This window comes from Equus quagga, chromosome 20 (assembly GCF_021613505.1).
Source record: "Equus quagga isolate Etosha38 chromosome 20, UCLA_HA_Equagga_1.0, whole genome shotgun sequence".
Classification (NCBI taxonomy): Eukaryota; Metazoa; Chordata; class Mammalia; order Perissodactyla; family Equidae; genus Equus; species Equus quagga.
Genome location: NC_060286.1, coordinates 10,855,544 through 10,881,052, shown reverse-complemented (window position 1 = coordinate 10,881,052; position 25,509 = coordinate 10,855,544). Strand labels below are relative to the sequence as shown.

General features: G+C 45.8%; 1 protein-coding gene across 4 annotated transcripts; it reads left to right on the top strand.

Moving 5' to 3' along the window:
- The first annotated feature begins 372 nt into the window (after positions 1–372).
- LOC124230849 (protein max) lies at positions 373–24,421 on the top strand. 4 transcript variants are annotated; one of them, XM_046647258.1, is made up of 5 exons: positions 373–620; positions 1,331–1,357; positions 8,777–8,884; positions 21,570–21,699; positions 22,956–24,421. In XM_046647258.1, exons 1-5 carry the CDS (start codon positions 585–587, stop codon positions 23,141–23,143), a joined length of 489 nt encoding a protein of 162 aa, XP_046503214.1. In that variant the 5' UTR covers positions 373–584; the 3' UTR covers positions 23,144–24,421. The 4 variants fall into 4 exon arrangements, with proteins under 4 accessions (XP_046503214.1, XP_046503216.1, XP_046503215.1 ...); XM_046647259.1 differs by having other exon boundaries at positions 377–620; positions 21,576–21,699; XM_046647260.1 differs by lacking the exon at positions 1,331–1,357.
- The last annotated feature ends 1,088 nt before the right edge of the window (positions 24,422–25,509 follow it).

The window sequence follows — 25,509 nt, the reverse complement described above, 5'->3', positions numbered from 1 at the left end:
CCACCCTGTCCCCTGGGCCCGGCGCCCGGCGCTCAGACGGTGCCCAGCTCCAGGAGCCCCAGCTCGCTCCACGTGTCCTGTCTTCCCAGCAGCCTCCTCTGCTGCCTCGGGAGGAAAGCCTCCTGACAACTCGCGGTCTGCGGACTACGACTCCCAGCAGGCACCGCGCCGCTTCTCTCTCCGCCCCCTTCCACAGGACACGCAGGCGCTCTGGGCTCAGTCAACAAGCCGGGCTGGCGTCAACTGGATGCAGTTCTTTATGGGATTTGTAGTTTTTCTGGCGTTAGCTGGACCGTCAGTCAAAGGGACGAGAACTACAAGTCTCGGCGGCCCAAGCGTGACGAGCCCGGTCACGTGGAGGGGGCCGACCGGGCGTGCGTGCCGCCGTTGATCCGGTGCTGCAGTGAGGAGGTGGTTCTCGCCCGTGTTGTGTGTGTGAGTGAGTGAGAGAGCGAGTGAGTGAGTGAGTGAGTGAGTGTGTGTGTGGGGGGACTCGGCTTGTTGTTGTCGGTGACTTCCCCCTCCCCTCCACCCCTCCCCCCTCCCTGCCGCCGCTGCAGTGGCCGCTCCCTGGGCCGTAGGAAATGAGCGATAACGATGACATCGAGGTGGAGAGCGACGTGAGTCCTGGGGCTTCTTCCTTCCCGTGCGGGTTGTCAGGCGGGGACAGCGGCCGGGGCTCTCAGCCGGGCGACGGCAAGAGGGGGCCGAGCAGCCGCCGCCTCCCACCCCATCCCCCCGGGCCAGGACCGCCTCCGTCGCGATCCCAGCTCGCTCGGCTCCGGGCTCCTGTCCGGAGCGGCCTTCTGGGACTGGAGCTGGGGAGGAGACACGCGGCCTCTGGGATCCCCCACTTTCCCCCGTGGAGGAGGGTGCTGCGGCCTCCCGCTCCCACCCTATCCCGCCCAAGATCCGGGGGACAGAGATGGGGTGCGCCCGGGATCCTATTGTCCGGATCTTGGGGAAGGGGACGGCGCTCAGGACCTGCTGCCTGGGTCCGCGATCCCCTCGCGTGACCCGGATCCTGGGGGTTGAGGGAGGGCAGAGAGGGGTTGGGAGTACCCAGATGTCCCGAGCTCGGTCCGGGGGTAGGAGGCAGTGCTCTGGACCCTCTCTGGCCGAGTCGGATCCCGGAAGGAGGGGCGGCGCTCGGTAGCCCCCTGCCCCGCTACCGGATCCCGCTGGGGAGATGGGGCGTGGGGAGCGGGGGGGTCGGGCTGACTCCCCACCCGCCGCTTCCTCCACCGCCGGCATTTTCTTTCTTATTATTCAATGTGAAGTGTAAAAATAACTTCTATATTTTCTATTTTTTTTTTCTCTCTTATTCCAGGAAGAGCAACCGAGGTTTCAATCTGCGGTACGTCTCCTACTCTCCATTTCATTTTCATTTCCGTTCAGTTCTAGTCCTTTTTGGGGTCAGAGAGAAAAAGAGATCCTTCTATTACTTTTAATATTGTAGTAAACTCTCCTGTTAACCGCTAAGGTGAGGTGGGGGCCTTGTTCTGGGGATCTAGGTGGTGGTGGGGGGGCGGGTTTGCAAATCTCATAGTTCTAGATTCTCAGGTGCTAATTCCAGAGACTGTAGGTGAGTGAGAGGAGCTGTATGCAAAGAAGTGAATTGTTCGTAGTTTTCCGATGGGGCATCTAGCTGTCACTGTATAAGTAGGAAATGATAAATAAAATCAAAGTAAATTGTAGTATTATTTCAGGGCAAAATGGTCAGAAGATTTACTTTAGAACTAGTAGGTTCTAAACCGTATCTGCCTAGTTGTGTGAATCTGAAGCCACATGCCGTAATCATCTGTAACCAAAAGTCATGTGACTGCTGTAGCCCTATAGAATCTAGCACAACATGGTATTGTTCTAATGCAGAAATTGGGAATGTAGAGGAGCCAGAGGTTGAATATGAAAGTGTCACATACATCTTCTTGTGGTCTGACTACATTTGAGTTGAAGGAGAAGCATAAAGAAAATAGAAAAATGGGTGAAGAACAGTGGCCTTTCAGAGAGAAGTTTGTTAAAAGGTGATGGTTGAGATCATGCAGTGGTATCAGTAATCTTTCAGGGTTTTGGTATTAAATGTTCTCAGTAGGTGGTTCTTAGGGTTTCGATAGATACTAATTTCGTGTCTTTACAGTCTGAGACAGTACTGTGGGTGTTCCATGAACAGATTAGAGAAAGGAAAAAAAGAATAGACCCAAAATCAGAATCAGAGAGAGGAAGAAAAGTATATCAGAGTGTCTAATATTTGACAGATAGGAACAGTACGAAGTGTATAGAATGGGACTCAAAAATTCCAATGCCTCTGGAGGGACCCAGGCCATGAGATGGTCAGAAATAAAGTAGAGAGCAGAGGTGAGGACTGGGGTACTGGAGAGCACGTGCCTCTTGCGAGAAGTCAACCACTGGACTCCACGTGGGCTGTTGTTATGTGAGAGCAAGGGCTCAGTGTGGCCAGATCTTCCTATGTCTAAAAAAAAATTCGAAATCCAGATTTTTTTTTTTTAATTTTTAAAAAGATGTGTGGGATAATCAAGTTGTTTGGGGGCCTGCTAGAATTTGGTCTAAGAATTTAATTATCCCAGGATAAGAACAAGCCCTTTTACTCGTATCTGATCTGCATTAGAGCAAGCAGAGCTTCTCCAGCTTGTCCAAGTAGAGGGGCATTGAGAAAAATTTTATTTATTGAAAGCTGATATTTCCATAAAATCAGAGGATGCGTTTGTTCCAGGGGTCTTAAAAATTACCCATGGGTAGTAGTCACTGAAAAGAATTTGTTTTATTTCTCCTTGAAATATTGTTAGATACTTATATTTGGAGATGTGTTTGAAAATTCAATTCCTTTTTTTTTTTCAGTTACTAGTATCCTTAATAATGTGAATGTGGAGTTTCCTGTTTGGGACTCAGTCTATTTAAAACGTTTGTTCTCTCCAAGCGTGCAGTTATAAAATCTGCCCAGGGCTTGATCAGGGTTGGAGGACAGGGATTGGTTTGGCTTCTTTTACGGAATCATTATTTGAATTGGAATTGCCTTGGCTTTCCAGTGAGAGAAAAGTTTTCTTTGAAATTTTGGCTTACAGTTCTTGTAAGATTTCTGCTCTTTAAAATAGCCATCCACGTGGATGTTGATGTAAATTGCTTTATTAAATTATTAAAATGTTTCCACTCTCCTAGGACGCTAATCTCATTCTTTTGTATAGATATTTTTAGTTTAGTGTTAAGGTGCCTATGATTTTTCCCTTTGATTTGGGGAGTGGGTAAAGGGAGCAGGTTTGATCCTTTGTTTTTCATTTGACATCTCCTTGCTGGGACTTGTAAATAGTACCTGGCATAAGATAATCAGAGCAGCATGGAGAGAAGCAGCAAATGGGTCATAAAAAAATTTTATAGTGTATCAGACAGTTATGATGAAAATCTAGGGTAAAAAGGACTTCTTTTTCTTTTTTCTCTGTGAATACATCTGTTTACTTCCTGACATTTAGTATGGATAATAAATATGTTTTTTAAAACTTGGCAGGGGAAACTATTCTTAAACTTTGCCTTAGTTCAGAAGAAAAATGTGAACAACCAAATATTTAGGACTACGGAAGAGCTTAAAAAGTTATTTGGAAAAGGTTCTGTGGGTCCTAATATGAGAAGAAGCATTCGGATTTGATAATGTCACTACAGCAGGTATGGCCTTACTGCATGAGAAATGCAGGATACTCAGCAAGAACAGAGTTAGGAAATGAGGGTAACAGAAAGTGAAACTGATTTGACGAATATTTTTTTCTGTTGCCTCAGTGCAAACGGAAAACAGCTTCTCCAGGAACCAATATGCTTTGTTAAAGGAAGTAACCCCAAACAATGTTTTTATTACTAAATTCAATACGTCTCAGAATTCCATTATGTTATTTTTATTATTTTTTGGAGGGAAAAGGTTGCATTTTACAGATCATTTTCTGGGACAGGTGTATTTCATGCGAAGTGATGCTTTTGTTTTGTTTGTTTAGGAAGTTCCTTTTGGAAAGACTGGAAGTATATAAGAAATGAAGGGTTAGTGCCTTGGTCAGGAGATCCAGGGCCTTTCCAGCTTCTTATCCTTTATGACAGCTGAACATGTTGCAGATACGGTATACCTGTTAGGGGATTTAAAAAAGATTTGTGCAAATCCACTTCTGGGCCTTTCTGGTATGAAATATTTTTAACTTCTCAGAGCTCTTTGCTTCTTTAGGAATTGCGATGTATCCAGAGGAGAATGAGCTTGGTTGCTTTTGAGGTTGGAGTTTACTCTGAGTTGGCTGTTTTACCTGGAATTAGTTGCGTGGCAGAAGTGCTGCACGATGTGTGTACTTTGTGTCTGCTTAGAGTGTTGATAGTAACGCAGAAATGCCAGGTTTGGTTTCTAAATATGCGTGTTTGTTACAGGAAAGGGTGTTCTTACATTTAAAAGTCTTTTTTCAAGATGCCAGTAGTGGCAAAATAGTTGATCAAGGAATCTAACTTGGTTTTTAATTAAAATTTCCTGGCATTCTTACTGACCAAGGCATTCTTACTCTCTTAAATGGCTATAGCGTGATGGCATTTTTTGATAATGGCATTCCCAAGTTCTTTTAGGCACCAAATGATTTAAAAAAAAAAAAGCCTCAAAAACACATATTTATTAGATGTTAGAGTGTATACCAGGCAGTCGGCTTCAAGCAGGAGAGGTGTTGGAAGGTTGCCATTTATCTCTTCCTATGAAGGACCTTAGTGGGTTTCTCATCCTAGCTGCCCATTATTTCCTGTTACAATTTTCCTGTTGATTAAAATGAATAAGTTGCTTAGAAGTTCAGTTTTGTTATTCTTTTCACTTCTTATCTATCAGAAATAATAAATAGATCTTTTCTGATGAGAATTTTTGAGCCCATGTATTTCCAGTATTAGTGTTTGATAAGAATAGGTTATTAATCATCATAAGTAACACTACCTTCCATCTAAAATGCAACCTTTGAATTTCTTAAAGGCAGTGAATGTATAGCAGGCAGCTCTAATTCCCGGTATGCTGAGGATTTTGTACATTGGAATTGAGAAGATTCCCTTTATAGATGGGGTTAGGTATCAGGTAGCCTGCAAGAAATGGCATTGTTTTGGAGACCCTTATGCATCCTTGAATAATGGAGTATTTATTTTCCCATGCTATTTGCCTCCCTAGAACTTGTAGGAAATAAGGTTGCTCACTGATGGAATGCCTTGAACGAAGATGCATTCTCTGCAATAAGTTGGAAGGAAATAATTTAAAGAAGTTCTCAATTTTGAACAGACCTTCTTAGCTTGAATGACATCCTGCTAGTTTAACCACTTCTTGGCTAACAAAATAATGTTTGCTTTCAACATTTAACAACACTTAAGATACACGTGCTTATTAGTGTCAGAGATGGACAAATTGTAGGTGAAGATTTTTATTCTGGCTACCAGTATGGAAAGTTTGGTGGAAATAAAACTGAGAGGCTGAATAAAAACCTTGGCAGAGATGTCAAAGCTGGAAGTGATTTGGTGCTGGAGTTCCTGTTGAGCATCTGTGGGCCACTCTTCAGTATCGCACAGCCCTTCAGTATTTCTCTTAGTCTGGGATGCCCTGAAGGAAGGGTTTTCTGGCAGAAACAGCAAAGTCAGTGTACTTGAAGAGCGGCAGCATCTAGCCACTGCTCCTGTAGGATGTGTAGAGGAGGTACTTGGGGGCCTGCTGTACAGCCCAAGATTACCTCTGTGTCTTCTAGAATTTGTTTGGTACCATTCTTTTCGTTATCAAACATCTTGCAGAGTATTGGTGAAAGAAAGCTGTTTCATCTGAGTTGAGCTTTGTTTGTTCAAGACACAATTGTTTGGCCCTTTCCCTTTTTTTTTTTTAACACTAGTTTTGAGTTTGTGGGGGGATCTCAGATGCCTTACACTGGGAGTCTTCACCCAGTTTTTCATTCTCAACTCTGAAACCTTGGCCCTTTCAAAAAAGGTTGCCAGCAAGTGAAGACAGTTAACAAAGCAATGATAAGCCTGGCACCTGGCCCTCCATTTGGATGAAGGGAGGGGAGGTGGTGGTGGTACAGGAAGCAGCAGTGTTAGCGGGCTAGATGGATCTATGGTTTGGAAATGTTTCCCAAACAGAGTCAGCCTTATGTAAAGGTTTTTCATATGCTCTTTCAAGCCACTAGAGGTATTGTTTAGTTCAGAGTTGCCTGGAATTAGGCATGTTAATTCTGCATATTTTTAACTTGCTCTTTCAAATAAGACTTAGGGAGGAGAAAAAGACATCATTGCCATTGTCTCTGAGAGCTTTAAAATCGACTCTGGTTAGGCGTAGCAGCTTGGGGATGGACACAGCAGCGGGGATTGGTCTAAGATTCCACTCTTCTGCTAGTTAAATTGGGCCTGGAAACACCACAGAAATTCCATCCACTACTTTGAGAACAACAGTCCCTAGCCAGGCTTTCTACCAGGCAGTGGACTGCTGCCTTTCCTTGTTGAGCCAACTTCTCAAACTTGGCTGGCTCCCCAGATGAGAAGCCAGGATTTCTGTTGATGGTCCACAGCCAAGTTCACTTACAATCCTCTAACCAAAAGACTTGTCCATTTGAGTCCTTTCAGGGCTCACTGAATGGGAAGGGGGTAGTGCATTGTGGGGATGATTTTGGTGTAAGATTATACTTAGCTCCACCCCTCTAGAGCAGGCCTGAGTGAAACCAAGTCCGGCTTGATTCTGCCGTTTGAGATTTGCAGGGCTCTCCCAGAAAGAAAACAGACAATTAGAATTTTATTTGTATCAACAAGAGGGATTGTGGGTAACTCTGGTGTCACTGCTTCTGTGCACAGCTCTTAAGCTGGGAGGAGGGCCAGGAATCAGGGTGATTTAGTAGACATGAGTATCTTGGGCTGCTGCTAGAGACCAAAGCTGGACGATTAATTTGCATGTAAATAAACCATCTTAGGGAGTGTAGAAAACACAGGAGAGGCAGATAGATGCCAAATGCCATCTCTCAGCTTCTAAGCTCTTTAGATCTAGTCCAGATTAGAAGCCAGCCCAACTTACCTGTGTAGGTGACTAGAGGGAACAGTAAGTTAGAAAAGGACTAGGTCCTTAAATATGTTTAATTCCCTCAAGCTATTTCATCCTGCCGTTAGAAGGCATCAGCTGATTTCTTACTCTAACGTTGTATGATATGGCAAACCTACCTCTGGCCTCCAGTTCTCTGGTATTCTAAGCTTGGCTGTTCCTTCACTTTCCCCATAAATTCCATATATCACTAGAGCTCAGCAAACACTCATTTTACAGTGAATTCAGATTTAACAAGATGAAGAGAGCTCTAGAGGTGCTCCAGGCGTCTGCCCTGAGAATGAGCATGTGCTGAGGAGAACCACGTGTCCAACTCAGCAGAGCTGTGGGTAAGGTGAGGCGCTGGAGAGACCAGGAAGTGCCTGGAGTTGTCACAGCTGCTCCCAGCCTGACTCAGACTTCTAGGATTAGATAATAGAATTTCAAGTCCTCTGACCCTGCAACTCTTGTCTTTATAGATTTTTGTCTGTACGTCTTGTCTAGTACAGGATTCATTTCAGGCATTCTTGTGCCTAAGCCAAGTTATTTATTTTTAAAATTCCTGGTGCTCTGTCCAGGTAGATTAAAACTACCTAAACTGCCCATATACAGACTTGTTCTTTAGGTTAGCTCAGTGCAACCTTGTGTATTTAGGATAAATTCTCAGGTATTGTTTTCCGTAATTCCCAAAGTGTTGATGTGATGTCATTCTCGTGGTAGGTTGAGTAGGCATCTGTGTCCCATTTGGAGGGAGTACCCCTTTCACGGGGACCTGCTAAAGCTGTCCTGCAGGCTCTCCAGCACTGTCTCGTCTGCCTGAAGCCAGCATATTTCGCCATTCCTGATTTGTTGGCAGTCTTCGTCCCTTGCCAGCTGATGTTCTTATTTGTAATTCTAAGCAGGGCAGGATAAAGACTTTTTGGTCCATGGGTATTTAGATACTGCCAAATAAGCATGACCTGCCACAGGTGCCTGAGGAAATTTATTCAGAGCATGTGAGTGTCAGAAGATTTGCCATCTAAGAACTGTCTTTCTGGAAAAGCCTGTGTGAGAGGAAGCCCTTGGCAGGATAGTACCTTGGATCCGCCTTAAAAAACAGGAACTCAGAATGCAGTTCATGTCAGTATCAGCTCTGTCTTCATGATCGCAGATTCATGCCTCTGGGTTTTCTAGAGGTTTTGGTTTCTCTTGTATGATTTGATGAAAAGGTCTTAAATTGGTTCATTTGCCTAGCTGGAGACCACACCAGACTCATGGTTCTGGGTTTCACATGGAGAGAAGCCCTGCGCCGGTGACCTGACTCCTTCCCTGGGTACCCGCCATGGGGGATCTCTTACGCGTCTTAGGAAGGGGCCCACTGGAGCTTTTACCTGGTCACCTCCCAACCATGGACTAGCAGTTGTTCTGTCACATGAGTAAGTTGTAGGGGAAGACTAATGTTGCAGGAGAGTCACACTTTGTCCCCATGAATAACATTTATTTCACTTATGCATGAGCTGGATGCATCGAGCTACTTTGGATGTTCCTGTCGCAAGCCTTGCTCACCCCTTTCTCCCCCTTTAGCAGAGCCTAATTCTGGAGACTCCTAACTGCCCACCTCGACAAATCCTTCCCCGTGCAATCGCCAGGGACAGCGCTGACAGCATATACTTCCAGGCTGTACCCCACACACCTGTTCCAAGCAGAAGGAGTGACTTCGCTAATGTGCTCTTTCTCCCATTTCCCTAGGCTGACAAACGGGCTCATCATAATGCACTGGAACGAAAACGCAGGGACCACATCAAAGACAGCTTTCACAGTCTGCGGGACTCGGTCCCCTCCCTCCAGGGAGAGAAGGTGAGTTTATTGAAAAAGCTGATTGGCCACCACCAGTTTGGAACTTGCTGTGGGTCTTAACAGGGCACTCACCCTTCTGGAAAGAACTGGAGTCAGGGCTGTTCAGGTAACATGGTTTCCTTCATTTTTGATTCTTTGGGGGAATCTTCACACACCTTACCTGCTCTAGGTTCCCTGCTTTAGTGTCAGGTGGAATAGAGCTACTTGTAAGACATCAGTAGGAATTATCTTTTAAAATTAGTATTATTTGTAATAAAGTACTCATTCAAGAAATTATTAGAACTGTACATTATAGTATAGAGAGTAGCCCCTAGTAGTTTGGGACAACACTAAGGATTCCTGAGGTCAGTGATTCCCTAGACCTCCATGAGCATTTCTTCCGTGTGGTTGAAAGTTAGTGCTCATTTTAGATGACACTTTCCAGGAATGTGTGTGACCCAACCTGGACACCAGTGGTCTCACAGTCCCAACAGCTGCTCTTTCAAAAGAGCGTGAAGAGCATTTTAAACTGTGGGACGAAAGACTTCAGTAAGGAGACATGTTCCTATGAAATGGAAGAAAAAAATAACTGTGCTGCTCCCCCCTTTCCCCACCCCACTGGTGGCCTTCCGGAAACTAATGTTTTCCCTGGAGAGGTGGGCGCCAACTGTTTCTTCATTTGAAAAACAGAGTTGGAAGCTTTGAGTAAGCAGCCTGTGGATTAGGGTCACTCCTTTGAATTTAGAGAAAACATCTGTTTGCACAGTTAGTTCCGTCCTTGACAGAGAATGTAGCTGGCTGCTTCCTGCAACAGTTCAGTGGTGTAAGTGGCAGGGACTAGGACCTGGGATTTTTGGTTCAATGATCCAGTGTTTAAAGAAGCAGCCATTTTCAGAAAAATCATTGCTCTCAGCTGTGCTTTGAATGGCTCTCCTGATTTAGCTCTGTGGTGAGGGTCCTGGGTTGGTTTGGTTATCCAGAATCAAACGTGGAATGATTATGGTTTCTGTTTGATTATATTGCCACTTTGGTAAGTCATGTGCTTTATACCTTATCTAAGGTGTGGCTTTCTATGTGGCTGTAGCATGGGGCAGGTCTGACCTTTATGAGGAAAGCAAAACAGCCAAGAGGCCATGTGAATACCTAGTATTGCAAAACCAGAATTTGCCATGGGTCAGGCCTACTTAGTGTGGACTTGGTTTAATGGCTGTGGATCAAGGTACTTACCTGGAATGACAACATTCCTGGACACAACACTGTCTGAGTACCAAAAGAAAGGTTTATGATGGGGAGTGAGACTCACCCTTACAGTCCAAGTACACACGTGCAAAGAGTTATCTCTTGTGCGCGTCTAAACTGTTGACAGTCAGTGCTTATTCGTATGCCATGGTCTCCATTACAGTGGTGAACTAAATCACAAGAGCTGCCTTCTCCCAAGTCTCATATCTAACCAGGAGTAGTGCCAAGGCATTGTTTCCCAGAGGTGCCCTTGGACCACCCACATCAGAATTTCTCCTGAATCCCCCTTGCTAGAGGCAGGCCGGGGGATCTGTGTTTGTAACAAGCGGTCAGGTGATTCCTCGGCATTCTTAAGTTTGAGAACAGTTTGGGAGAGGCGGGTCATAGGAGCTCAGCCAAACCTTTTACCTTAACGAGCCTATTTTACATTGCCATAACATTCTTCCATAAGTCCTTAAAATTACGTTACCCTGAATCCTGTTGTCTCCTTTCTTCAAGGAAGTGGACAGTGTGGATTTGGTAGCTTACGACTGAATAGTTGATCATTCATCGTGGCCCATTCATTTATTCACTCACTCCATTCAACAAATATTTATTGAGGGTTTGCTACACGCCAGGCACTGTTCTAGATACTAGGAATACAGCAGTGAACAAAACAGCCAGAAGCCCTTATCCTGGTGAGGAGAAGATAGAAAATGAACTCATGATGAACTATATACAGTATGTCGAGAACGCTGTGGAGAAAGTTAAACGGGAAGAAGGGCTGCAACTGTCATTAGGGCAGACAAGAAAACTCACTGGCAGGCAGCGTTCCACCAGGGGTTTGGAGGAAGCGAAGGAAAAAGCATGTGTCTGTCTGGTGGTGAGCATTCTGGGCAGAGGGAAGGTGAGTGTAGTAGTCCAGAGGCAGGAACGGGGGAGCATTCCTGGGCCCGCCAAGGAGAATAGAGGCCAGAGTGGCTGCAGTGGAGTAAGTGAAGGGATGGTGGCAGGAGATGAGGTCAGAGAAGTAGCGAGACTCGGGGAGAGGAGTGCTTGAGGGGCCGGGTTTCGTAGAACCCATCAACAGAGCCCCAGTGTGGGAATTTACCAGGTGCCTTTCTGACTTGAGAATCCTGTCCTGTGTTACAATCCAAGTGTTTCGTACGAAGTATGAATAAAGGAAATGGCTGCTGGCTCTGGTTGCACCCCACCCCTTCCCATCTAAGTTCCATGACCTCCCTACTCTCCTTGTCTGCCAGCACCGTTTCACAGGTGCTTCAGGGAGTCCAGCAGAACACTTCGGTCTCAGACTTCCGAGTTCTCACTCAGTGTTGCAATTTTTTAAAATGTGGTATTTGAACCAAAGGAAATTGGCTAATTCTGATTTGGATTGCAGTAATTAAGGTTGTGACATTATGTAAATAATCATAAAATTATTATTTTACCCTGTAAGTTTTGAGGGCTTAGATCAGATTCTTGAAGGAAAGGTCTCCAGTCTCCTTTGATTTGAGCTTCTTTATTTTGCAGGTGACTTCTTACTTAGTATTTGGATTATCTGTCATACATGTCTTAAGCCTTTCTTTTTTTGTGAGGAAGATTGGCCCTGAGCTAACATCTATTGCCAGTCTTCCTCTTTTTGTTTGAGGAAGATTATTCCCTAGCTAACATCTGTGCGAATCTTCCCCTATTTTATGTGGCATGCTGCCACAGCAAGGCTTGACAAGTGGTGCTAGGTCAGGGCCCGGGATCCGAACCTGTGAACCCTAGACCACTGAAGCAGAGTGCATGAACTTAGCCACTACACCACTGGGCCAGCCCCAAGCCTTTTGTTTTTTAAAAAGAAACTAATACTGATTGAATTGGATCCTAACCAAGAATGGGGGATACTTGTATAAAAAAAATAGCTTTAAATGTGAGATCCAAACTCTATCCTCTGTTTTCTGTATTTCTTCTATAAAATAAACGTACGGAATGGTCTCCTTTTGCTTAAATAAAAAAATAAGTAGTAACTAACATCTGTATTGCAATGTAAAATTAAATCTGCACAGCAATTCTATGAGGCAAGTATTATACTGTGTATTGTAATTGAACAGTTACCATTGCTAACCACTCCTACTGTCGTTGCTATATCAGGGTGAGAAAACAGGCTCAAGATCATGATCCCAGTCTACAGCTGGACAGGGACTAGAACCCAGGACTGCCAGTTGCCAGGTTCAGTCTTTTGACCAAACCAGGGGTAAACAATCAAAGGATATCTTAAAGAACTCTTGCTTAAATACTTATATCTTGTCTTTATATGGGGAGCGTCCCCTGGATAGAGCCAGTGATCTTGGCAGTATGTCATACCAGGGCTGCTACTAAAATACTCTCCCCTAAGGTGGCGTGTGTAGGTAACATTGAAGTGCAGAGATTTGAGGATCGTTTAAAGTTTGTAAACTTTTCTGAGTCCGCATAGCTAGCTGTTCTGTGAAATAGACCATTAGAGTTGGCAGTCCATTTGTGTTTTGCCATAGGTCCCAGTGTTTGCAGGTGGACTCTGGAACTCTGTGGTTGTAGTCTTTTGTTTCCCTTATAGTTTTTTAGCACTATGTGGAGTCCACTGAGAGATGGGATGGAAATAGAACCATCAGCCAGTCAACCAGAGTATGGGAGTAAAAGCAAGAGTAACTGTGGCCCCCTGTGTTATGGGGAGACATTACTTTTCTTTTCTTTTTTTTTTTTCTTTGCCTTGTTCTTCTTGACATTACTTTTCTAGAACAGAATTATTGTTTGTTTTAAGGGTCCTTGGTTGGGTACTAGGGAGGGTGGACCAGTGGCTTGCTGGCACTGAGCTCACCCTGTTTCTGTGGGGGCAATGGCCAGCCCATCATTTCGCCTTTACTGGGGACATAATTCTGCCCTCCCCCCTTAGATTAGCCCCACCACCCCAGCCAGAGGGATTACGTCCAATCACACTGGCTCCTTAGCGTGGTTGACTTTAGTGATAGAAGGTTCTGTTTCAACATTGCCGTTTGTAGCTGTACAGTGGTTTATAGAAATTTCTCATCTTTTAAGTCTCTTCCTAAATACCTGTTTATCATACTTAATTGCTCTCTCAGGCAGTTGTACTCCGGATTTCTCCTTTCTGGATAGAGCTGTGTTAAAAAGAGAGAATGTAACCTAAAGTGAAAGTAAAAACAGGGTTTCTGCTAGTCAGCGTTAAGTTTAGAATTCCTTCATTTTGGGTGGGAATCTGAGGGCACTGCCTCTGTCAGCTCCTGTCACAGACTCTGGCACATGGTAGGTTCCCAGCGTATAGCTGTGGAGTCAAAGTGCCAGAGCAAAGAGTGGGCTTGCTTAGCCCTTTAAAGAAAACAGCAGCAGGCAGCATGGTTGTGTTCAGCTGTTTAATTAAGACCCGTGTGAGTGTGGTGGAGGTGTAAAAGGCATAATGGATGGTGTCTGCTCTTGAGGGTTTTGCTCTCTTGTTGGGAGAGAGGATTACACCTTACAGTTAACAATAATAAGATAACAGGCTGAGCATCAAATAAGAGGTTAAAACACTGAGCTACTCTGTTTCATCTCCATTAAAGCCTAGTTTCCTTAACAGGTAGTTGTGGAAATTGAATAGTTCCCTTATAGCAGGGAATGTGACAGTTTTTATGGCTGAAGGTCAGTCTCCCTGTTAAACCCACTCAGCACTGTGACTAGGGCACTTATCCCAGTTGTAACTGTATATATATTTGTGTGGTTACTTGGTGACTGTCTGCCCATCTCCTGCACTACACCATAATAAGTACCATAAAGGCAGGGAAGACATCTTTTGGTTGTATTTCTTCCCTCAGTGCCTGGCACAGAGTGAGTGTTTATTAACTGAAGGAAAGGCGCCCTGGTCCACCTGGCCACGTTACACTGGGAGAGGCTCGTTTTGGTGGACACCTTTTAAGGCAGGCTGTTCACACAGAAAGTTTCTACATCATGTCTGGGCTGCTGGAGGGATTATCTTTTAAATGAAATATAAACCACAGCCCTACCTATTTCACCTTATTACTCATTAAGGTTATTACCTGGCCAGATTCCAACTTGTGCAATTATTTTCTTCTTAAATTTTCTACATCTTAAATTGCTGTCCATAGTTTCCTAAGTCTCCCTAAAGCTCTGGGCTCAGCAACTGTAAATGTATTGATTTATCCAGTTCTTTCTAAACTGTGTTTATGTGCTGCCTGAAACCTCCAAGGGCCTTTCAGGGCTCAGCAAGGTAAGGACTGGCATTCTGTGTTCTCTAAATAAGGAACTCGACTTGCCTGCCTGCTTTTTCTCTTCCTCCCTTTATTGTGGAGGGGTGTACACCTTCTGTTTCCCCAGGAATGTCATTCTCAGTTTATCTGAGTTCTTTCCTTTGCTCAAGGTCCAACTCCGGCCTCACCTCCCAGGTGACCTTGAGGTTTCACAGTGAAGAGACCCACTCACAAGGGGTCCTCAGCCTGTGCCCCCTTTCCTGCCCGTGTACCTGCATGTGTTTCTCCCTGCCTGGGCCTCCGCTGCCAGTCAGTCTCCACCACCTGCCTTCAAGGCCCATATCAGATACTTCACCACTCTGAGAACCCTGTGGTATCACTCTCTCTGAACCCCAGGGCCCTTCGTGGAGCCTCTCCTGTATCTCTCTTGTTTCTGTGACGATCTTAGCACCTGACCAGAGGGTGCGCTCTTGGAGGGCAGGAGCCTGTTCGTCCTTCTGAGACTCTGCAGCGCCAATAGGGCAGGCTCGCTCCTGGGGAGAGGGCCAGGGGCTGGGGGAGGGACGTTCTTCCATCTTGACATTGGGGGAGAGAGATTGGTTACTAGGCTTTCCTTTTAGCATTTCTTTTTCTTTTTCTCCTCTAACAAAATTGCAAAAACTTTAGAAAGATAGGAGGAAGAAACAAACAGCCCCCCCCATCCTCTTAACACAACTACCACCTTTCTTCATTCTAAGATTCTAAGACAAGCATCGCCTGATAGAAGTTTAATGTGGGACCACAAATAACAATTTAACTATAAGTACAGTTAAATTTTTTAGTTGACACAATAAAAAAGTAAAATAACAGGTGAAATTAATTTAATATATTTTATTTAACCTAATATGCAAAAATAAGTATGACCTCAAAATGTTACCAGTACATTAAAAATTACTAATGAGGGGCCAGCCCTGTGACCTGGTGGTTAAGTCCGGCATGCTCTGCTTCAGCAGCCCAGGTTTGGTTCCTGGGTGCAGACCTACACCACTCTTTGGTGGCCATGCCGTGACAGTGACCCACATACAAAATAGAGGAAAATTGGCACAGATGTTAGCTCAGGGATCATCTTCCTCAGCAAAAAGTAAATGAAACAAAATTACTAGTAAGATATTTTACTTTATTTTCTTGCACTGTCTTAAAAATGCAATGTGTGTTTTCTACTTACAGCACATCTCCTTTCAGTCTAGTTACATTTCAAACACTTATTAGCCACATGTGGCTAGTAGCTATTGTGTTGGACAGTGCAGTTCAAAGATACACAGTACTCTCCCCACCCCACACCTCATTTTAATATGGCTGAAATTGGGTGCCTTAAGGTGGGTGTCAAAAGAAACCTGCTTCCTTTTTTCTCCCCCCCAAAAGCTGCTATTATTAAATCCAGGGGTTTATTGATAAAAGTCTAAGAAGCAAGGAAATGATGGTATTATCAATCTGTGTATTCCTTTCTGGTCTCTTCATATGTATGCTTTACGTGAGTAAAATGTTATAGCTTGCTGTTTTCACATAATATGCTTTTTTCCTAAGTCTTAGAGTGTTCATATTTAGTCATTAGGTGTTTTTCTCTTTCTGTTGGCCATTTAAGTTGCTTCCAGTTTTCTAATTTTATAAATAATGTAATGATGACCGTCTTGGTGTATGTGGCTGCCTCCATAGAATAGATTCCCGGAAGTTGGATTGCTGGGTCTGGGGGTAAGAACATCTAGTGTTTTGCTGTGTGTTGCCAAAATGCTTTCCAGGATTGTTTTCATGTCTTCTTTTTTTCGTTTCTTACTTTTTCAGGCAAATTCCAAAGACTAGTGTTTTGGCAGTATTTTGAGAGTACCAATTTTACCATCATTAGAATTTTCTTTTTGGAGGGGGTGACTAATTTAGTAGGCAAAAGGTAGTAATTAATTTTGTATTCTGTTTATTACCTGTGATAGTAAATCCTTTCCACGTGTTTATTTAATAGCTTTATCTCCTCTTCGGGGAACTGTGTGCTCCTGTCCTTCATGGTCAAAGTTTGGTGGGGAAGTGTTGCACCTTCATTTCAAACTACCAAGGCCCAAGGCCAGGGAAGGGAATACAGGGTTTGAAACATGATTTGTGTTGACCCTTAAGCAAAGGTCTGACTCCTGGCTGGAACTAAGCCCCTTGAAGGGCGTGATAGCTCTGCCTTCCCCTAGTGATCTACAAGATGGTCTTTTGGGCTGGGGAGGGCCTGGCAGCAGGACGTCTTTGAGGGGCCACTTGGCTATGCTGGCTCTCACCCCAGAGCCTTCCAGCTTCTCTTGTTGGCACTGAGGAGGGGTTCCATTTTGCAATGAACTAGTTTAATGCAGACCCAAATTTATTGTGCAAATTCTTTCATTTTTGTTCTCAGAAGATGGCTTATTCAAATGCAGATGTTTACTTGCCTTGCCCTAGCCTCCTTTTACCTTACTATGTGTAAAAGCATGTGCAGGTTTCAGAAAATAATAGTTTTATTTTCTTTAAAATAACTAGTGGAAAATAAAACAGATGTCAGTTGGTGAGTCAGGCACTAGTTCTTTTTTCCTTCCCCAGGATACAGCATTTTGATTGTTGGGGAAACAAGGCAGCTGTAACATCAGCATGGTGGGATCTGATTTTGAGAGTGAGGAGGAAAAATGATAAATACAGCTGAGATATTGTTTCTCGAGTCAGCATTAGGCCCCTGGGGAAGGGCAGTGGTGTTGCTAATGGCCACAGTCTAGTGCTACTGTTCTCTTCCTCACCTCTCTCCCTGCTCTCTAAAACAACTTGGAGTTTTACACAAATCCAGGTTACTGTAATAAGATTGACAACTCCAGAAATTTATGAACTCCAGAAGTGTGTGAACTCTTTCCTTATATGAAAAATTTTGAGAATCACTGCCTTAAACAGGATTGAGTAACCTTGGATGTCATCCTGAGTGTCTGTGTTAACTACTTGAGGAGTCACCGGGGCCTTAAAAAGGTATTAATTAGAATCAAGCTCTTGGTTTTGGAGCCTTTCCGAAAATATGTAGTCGATTCTTGCCATAACATGCGAGGAGGGTGCACTGTGTTCCCAAGCAGAGTTATGTTCAAGTGGGTGCCTCTGGAGGCTGGCTTGACCCTTTCCTGTGTCTGTGCCGCTGTGGGCAGCGATGCAGACGGCAAGCAGCTGCAGCTGTGGCGTGAGCAGGAGGAGGGCGGGGGCCTGCTGGGCCCCTCGGCCACACCGGGTCTTCTCCACTGTCCGCTTTGGTTTTACCCTTCTTAGGTAATGGAGCCGGCAGTACTATGGGGAGCTGGCGTCTCTGCTCCCGCAGGCCACGGTACTCAGCTCTCTCAAGCTATCTTGCATCTTTAGGTTTTTCCTCTCTATTTGCTTCTCTGCTAGAAGTCTGTTCAGTTTTCACCTGTCTTTAAAAGAAAAAGTCTTCCTTCAGTGCTGCTATTATTGCAAGCTCCTTTTTTCCCCCCCATTTCTTACTTTTTCAACCTAATTCTAAAAACTAGTCTTCATCTTTGCTTCAGCTCCATCGCGCTCCTGCACCCGCAGGTGCAGAGAGGATTTACCTGAGCTCTCGCTCCTCCAAGGAAACCAGCCTCGCCAGGGGCTTCACTGACATCCTTGTAGCCGGATCAGGTGACTCCTGTGTAGTCCTTTTCCTCCTGCTCAAACTCTCCCTGCGTGACAGCGCTGTCTCTGCAAGTCTCTTGATCTTTTTTATTAGTTGCACAGCCTTTCTGTCTTCCCAAAATAGGTGTGTCTCAGAGGCCTGGGTTCAAATCCTGACTCCACTAGCTACTAGTTCTGTAACATTAGGCAGGTTACAGCTCTGTGCCTCGGTGTCCTCATTTATAAAATAGGGGAAATAAAATAGCAAGAGGTTGTATGAGGATACCTGGCATTTGATGAGTGCTCAGTGTTAGCTGCTGCGGTTATCATCATCATCATTTGTACTGCTGTGTGCAACCAGGACTTTGGAACAAGATCTGGCAAGGCTGTCCAGTGTCCTTTTGCATGGCTCCCAGAGGTGAGAGAGAGGCCTGATGAGCCACTTTGCGTTAACTCACACTGCTTCATAGGACATCCAGTACCTCTTCAGTCCCCTCAGTCAGAGTCCATCTTTCTCAGGGCTGTGTCCAAACCATTGAAGAGACCTCTTTCTGCTCAGAAAGGCAGAATCAGAATTAGTGCCTTCTACTTGTAAAAACGAGCAGGAAAAAAAAATTACTTAGGTCCTTACTGGGTACCCAAAGGTAATAGTCAATCTGTGGACACGTTGACTTACCAAGTTCTATCCGCTCAGTCACACTCACGTGAAGATTGCTGACTCAGTTGACTGAGCACGTTTCAGAAAAGAGAAACTGAAAGCCCATGGCCATTCCACGGTCCACGCCGTAAAGCCCAGGGTTCGTGCTGGCTTCATGTTTACTGTTCACATAATGTAAATTCATAAAGGTAAGGAAGGGCCTGCCAACATCTTAACATGATCTGGTATGGTTTGGAAAGCTGGGAGGAGGGGATTTTGGAGGAGTCTAGCATTTTCTAGCTTCAACCTTTTGCTTTTTCTCCCCTGTACTAGATACACATGTAAGTTTTGGGGAATTATGTATTTTGTACTTTAAATATTTTCTTGTTGGGTTTTACTTCGAGTACCTTGGGAAGGGCAAAATAAAATTAATTGAACCATTCTTTTGGACTTTCTAAGAAGAGGTCAGGAGGCCCCCAAGAGGCCTAGGATGCTTCTGCTTTGTTTGGGGCATGCAGGAAGGGTTGTGCTTAGCGTTCTGTAGGTTTATAGCAATCCAGCCCTTGGGGACCTCTTGTTCCCAAGGCACTCCGTGTTCTAAGCATCTATGAATTTTTTCTTCGTCTGAAAACTGCCCTGAAATGGAAACTTCCATCACTCGGGATCTCTTTCCCTCTTTGGTTTGTTGTGCTATGCTTACTGCTCACTTTCACTTCATGGTTTCATGTATAAATACGTGAAGGAGAAACCTTGGTAGCATACAGGCTGTGACTCAGTCCGGTCATTCATTAAAAGTTATCACTGAACATTTACAAATGCTCCCTTTCAGAGATTTTGCTTTTTACCCTTGTCTCTGATGCAAGTAAGTAGTTAAGAGCTAATGTTGCTTTCTGACAACTGTTAGTTGAAAAAAATAGGCAAATTTAAAGAAAGACTGGGATGTAAAATACTTAGCAATTAGATCAGTGTTGGTGTTCATAACATTTGGAGGGTTAGGTTGGGTCTGAGAGAATTTCTAGTCAGATAAGGCGTAGCCATGGAGAGCAATACTGTGTCTGCAGTCCAGAGCCCATTAATGACAGAACCTAGAATGCACTGCCCCCTGGATTCCTAGGCTCTTTCTCACCACCCTGCCACCTGTTCCACAATACTTTATCTTTAAGCCACTCTCTAGTGTCTGGAGAGGCAGGGTATTCTAATTACTCCCTTCTAACCATGTGCCCTTTTTTTTTTTTTTTTCCATTTTTATCACCTAATAATTAGACCCTAATAAGTCCCCTCTGGCAGAAATTGGAAACAGCATCTGCAGTGGCCTTGCAACTGGAGTTGCAAGCCCTCATTGCTAAGTGCTCTCATTCTCCCTACGTAAGCTGACTTACTCAACTAAAGAAATGCACCTGGCTCTGTCCCCACCCTTATGCCCGTGCCTGTGCTATTCTCCCGGCTCTCAGTGACCCTTTCCCACAAATAGTGACCAGGGCTCACTGTTTCAGATGGGAGCATGTGTGTGTGTGTATGTGCAGAGCCAAGGCCATTGCCTGCCACACAGTAATCGCCCTAGCCAGAAGCCATCTTTCCTGTGGCCTTTCTAATCTGTACTACTCCAGTTACACTTGTCAGTACTGCCCTGTGATTTGTCTGTGTGTAGATATATTTATCTCCTCGACTAGATAGTAAGTAAGCTTCTGGGCAAAAGAAGCCATGACTGATACACTTTGTTTCCCCACAGTGTCTGCTCAGTACCTTGCACATAATTCACACCAGATAAAAATGGTTGAATAGGAACAATTTCCTTTTGAGGAAATTGCCTTAAGGGTGCTATAAGAGGAAGGCTTAGAAATTCTAGTACTTGTGAGGACTGGTGAATAAACCCAGGCCTTGTAAACCTCTCTGATACCCAGCCCAGCCTGAGGTCTGGAAATTAAGATTGTCAGGATTTAGTACAAGTGAATTTAGTTTTGCTGGCCTGAGTGTGGCTTTTTCTTTGCCCTCCCCCTTGCTGTGTTCTGGTTGTTTAGGACCTTCTGGGGTTGTAATACAGAACTGTTCAGGACTGCCCTACCCTGAGTAAGAGGCTTTGCTACTGCTCAGGAGCCTCGGGGACATGAGGGCCACACTTGAGCTACTAGACTACCCTGCCTCGGGCTTCACTTCGCCTGCCTTCGTACCATTCTGCCGATGCACCTGGCCATGAGTAATTCTGGCCATGTTTGCAGCCTGAAGGGAATCTTCCAGGCAAGTTTGACCTCCAGAGTAACCTGACATCCATTTTACTGGCTTAGTAACTTTGTTCCTCTGACAGGGTAGGGCCTAGGCTACCCATGGTGAAGGTGTGGTTGCTTCCTGGAATGGCTCAATCTCATGCCCTTCCTGTGTTGACATCGAGCTCTGACAGCTTTCACGAAAGTCTCTTCAGCCAGGAGGGCTGAATAGTGACACCGCAGCGTGGCTCTGTTGGCTGAGGTGTAGGACCTTGATGAAAAACTTTGTCCCCACTCCCATCCTGAGCCAGCTCCAACCGAGAGCTGACTCTACTCGTTTCTGGACCAGCTCCCTGTAGTCAGGCCCTAGCAGAGAGTGAGTGGCCTAAACTCTCAGTTAAGTAGTATTTTAATGTTTTCAGACATAGCCAGGCTGAAGACGTGAAAGCAACCTAAAGAACCAAAAGGGATGGGAGAGTACAAGTTCAGAGGTCAGACGGACCTGAGTTTGAAGCCAGGCTCCTCCGCTGTCTAGCTGGTGATTTTGAATAAAACAGCAAGCTCTGAGCCTCGGGTTCCTGGTGGACCTTCCTCTCTCAGAGAGTGCTGGTGAGGTGAGCCATGTAAAGCCCTTGGCGCCTTGACCAGCACAAAGAAGGCTCTCCATAGCAGTTACTGTCTTTCGTCAGCCTTGTCCTGCCTCACCCTCCCGCTTCCATTCCCCTTGCTGCTGCTGCAGAAAGGCATGGTTTCCTCACTGCTTGGACTAGGTCTTTATTTTGTCCCCTTTGCTTTTTCTCATATTGCAACAGGCATCCCGGGCCCAAATCCTAGACAAAGCCACAGAGTATATCCAGTATATGCGAAGGAAAAACCACACACACCAGCAAGATATTGATGACCTCAAGCGGCAGAATGCTCTTCTGGAGCAGCAAGGTGAGCACCTGAGCTTGTGGGGCAGCTGGCCCTGCTGTGCTCCGGCCAGGTCAGGGCTTCGCCCCTGGGCCTGCAGAGTCAGAACCAGTTACGGAGTGTGTGCTCATAAGCAGCTGTGGCCCCGCCTCTTGGGCCTGAGTAGTTGAGTGTTAGAGCCATCCTGAGGAAGGACTTGTGCCGCCAGTGAGGGAACAGTGGAGTCTAGGGGTTGGACGTCTGGAGGCTTTTTTCTGACCTGATCTCCCCGTCTTGGGGCTCAGGTGCTCTGCCTGTGGTAGGGGTCACACCTGGCATCAGGTGTCTCAAAAGAGCTGTGAGGTCCTTGGATTGGAGTGTGCTGTGTAAGTACCAGAAACTCCAGGTGTTCAGGGACAGTGAGCCCTCCCTGTTGTCAATGGTAGTCCAATCAGGGCAGCCTATGGGCCAGGCCCATGCTGTTCTCCAATGCTCACACCCGCCTTTTCCTACAACCACAGGGGAAAGCGAGAGCTGATCAAGTTCTTTGTTCCTGGGGAATTCACTTCTCTTCCTCCCTCATGGAAGATGCAAGTAAAAGGAAATGCAAGTAACCACCTGGGTTAGAACACCTCCAATAAAATAAAATAAAATAAAATAAAATAAATGGGTTGACCTTCCAGGCTCAAAATGAGCTGAACCGAGGGATGGGCAGTGGGAGGCGGCAGCGGGTTGGTTCCTGGGCCGAGCAGCCTGCATGTAGGGGCAATGTGTCAAAAGGCCCAGGATTCGTGTGTATTGATGACTTGCTTCCGAGTGTCCAGCTTGTCTTTCCAAGTGGATCTTGTACGTGAGAGCTAAGCCAAAACTTTTCTTTGGCTGATACGTCTTATATTATTCTTTCCTGCTGTTGTGTAGCCTTCACACCCTTGTGGAGCCTGGCATTGCTGGGCCACCTTCTCCTCTGTCATTGCACTGCTGGGTCCCACAGGGAGCTCATGCTCCTGTCACTACACTGGGCTTCCATGACAGGACGGTGACATCACAAGCCTTCTCTTTAGGGTTGGGTGGCATTGCAGATTGGCTGGCCATGTCCACTGGGCCCCCAGGTCTGGCTGGGAAAGGAAGAGGGAAGTAAAGCGTGTGGGTGGAACAGCCACCAGAAGGGAGTTACTTCTGAGCCACCCTGAGCCTCAGGGGCCAGCAAGCCCTTCGGAAGAACAGGCTGGACCCTGAGCTGAGACTCGGTTAGTCCCCCAGCCTCCGGAAGGCTGTAACCCGCTCGCTTGGTTGCCTTTCAGTCCGTGCACTGGAGAAGGCGAGGTCGAGTGCCCAACTGCAGACCAACTACCCCTCCTCAGACAACAGCCTCTACACCAACGCCAAGGGCGGCACCATCTCTGCCTTCGATGGGGGCTCGGACTCCAGCTCGGAGTCGGAGCCCGAAGAGCCCCAGAGCAGGAAGAAGGTCCGGATGGAGGCCAGCTAAGCTCCGCGGGGCAGGCCAGCAATAAAAACTGTCTGTCTCCTCCGTCGTCTCATCCTCCTTTCAGTTCATCCTTAGAACCCTCAGAACCATTTAAGAGACTCTATTTTTTTCTCTTTCTCTTTTTGTTTTTTATTTTATTTTTATGTAGAAGCTCTTGGACAACAGCTCTCGTTCTCCTTCCCCATTTCCACTATTTTTTTTTTTTTTTAACATTTCCCTTCAGGGATTCCCTGTCCCCACCAGGAATTTTTAAACCAAAATACCCCAACTTGGCAGCTTTCTCTGTGGAGGACAGACGGCCGGCCGGACCTCTGAGCACATGGTGTCCTGACCGCCCACCAGCTCCTCCAGCCCTGCCGGGCGCGTGCCCGGAGGACTCCTGCCCCTCCAGGCCTCTCCTCCCGGGCCACCCTCGCCTCTGCCTGGTAGACTTTGTGAATCTGTGGACTGCTCTACTGTGAGAAGACGACCGGTTTGGAGTAATCAGAATTACGCCCCCTTCTTTTTAAGGATTTTTTTTTTTTAGTCTAAAAAGCTATTTATCGCTCCTGTTGAAAGACCAGATCCTTGAAGAAGTCTGTGGTGGGAAAGGCAGCGGGGCAGATGTGCAGTGCAGAGTCTTTGGCCTGCTTCACCCCTGCTTCTCAGCCAGCCTTAGGGAGGGCCGTGGACACGGTGAAGCGGCAGCCCCCAGGGCGGGGGTGGGACAAGAAGGAAGGAGCGGGTGGGGTAGCGGTTTTGTATTGAGGGCCAGTGATGATGTTTTGATATTTATTTCCTGCTACTGAAATTTGAATCTGAGTGACTTGTCCCTATTTCTGATGATGTCGGTATTGCAAAGCGACAGATTCATAAAGTAATGATCAAATCTTCCTTTCTTTCCGTGTGTATTTCTAAGAAATAGAGCCAACTGATTTTGTATGTAAATACCAAGAGCGATTTACCTGGTACTAAACCCGCACCCCGGTGCGGCCCCATCCCCACCCGCCCCGCTCCCTTTCCGAATGTGTCCCCATTGTGTGATCCAGCCCTGGTGCTGGCTGCGGTCAGCAGATCCCAGTGAAGGGTTTTGTGTGTTTAGGCCTCATTTCTTTGTCTCTTTCCTACTCTGTTCCTGGCGTTTGCTGATTTCTAGTGTATACTCTGTAGTCTCAGTCCGTGTTTGATTCCATTCCATGGAAATAAAAAGTATGTTGTACATACTGCCGAAGAATTGTCTTGCAAGTTAAGGCTTCCCCCTTTACTATAAGACTATAAATAAAAACTTATTTTATCCTTCTTGGTGGTGGTGTCTTCTTGCCATTGCACAGGCCAAGGTGGTTAGGGGTGGAGCTGTCTGGAGGCCACCGGGCCTGTTGGGAGCCTGAGAGAGGAGCAGAGGTTGCTTACGTGGGCTTGCAGAACCAGGAGCAACCATAAGCCAGAGCTCTTCCTCTTGTGTTCTAAAGACTCAGCTCAGCCTGGGCAGGGTGGGGATTGCATAAAGCGGTGGTGGTGACTTTGCTCATTGGGTAGAAGTTTTTATAAAGTTTTAACAGGGATGGAGTTATCTGGGGCAACCTTTCTAGAATCTAATTCCTGCCCAATAAATGACCCTTGGAGAATTGGTAGCCTAGAGCTGTGGGTTTGGGTTTCTCCTGGTGATGAATGCCCAGTTCAGAGGTGACTGGTGTTCTCTAGGACCTTTCAGTTTCTAGAGAGTTCCAGTATAGTAAGAGGAGGCAGTAGAGCTGCGAAGGGCTTGAAGTAAAGGAGGCTTCAACAGCATCAAGTTAACTCTAGCCAGGCTAGGGACCAGCATCAGCCTGAACTTGTTTGACCTTGAAAGGAAGAGGATTTATGGCCAGAACAAAGCCCAGCTTTGGTTTTCCTGTCTGGCTGACAGGAAATATCGCTGTTCCTAGACCAAGGGAGGGAGTGAAGTCAAATCAGTTCTTTGATTTGTCACTCGCTTCAGAATGGTAGTGTTGGGACCCCAGTCAGCTGGATGTCAAACCCAGAGTGCCTCTGTGGCTGATGGGAGTTGGCAGATGGGTCATGTTTGTACAAGAGGCAGCTTGTAACGCCATCAAACTCCCCCGGCCAAACCATGTTTGCAATGAGGACAACAAGGATGCTGAGAGAGCAGCATCCCATTTATTAAAGGCACTCCTTTTCAAGACAGGGAAGAGACAGGAATAAGAAGAAAGAAAATGGGAGTGAGAAATCAAGTGATCTCACAAGCCCTCGAAATCCTCATGCTTTCCTCCTCTTTTTCATTGCCCTTTCCTGTATCTCTGTGTGTATGGCCTTCATTAGAAATTCCATGTTAACACACACTTGGCGTGGTCAGGGTGGGCATCAGGACTGAGCTGTGGGGGAAGCGT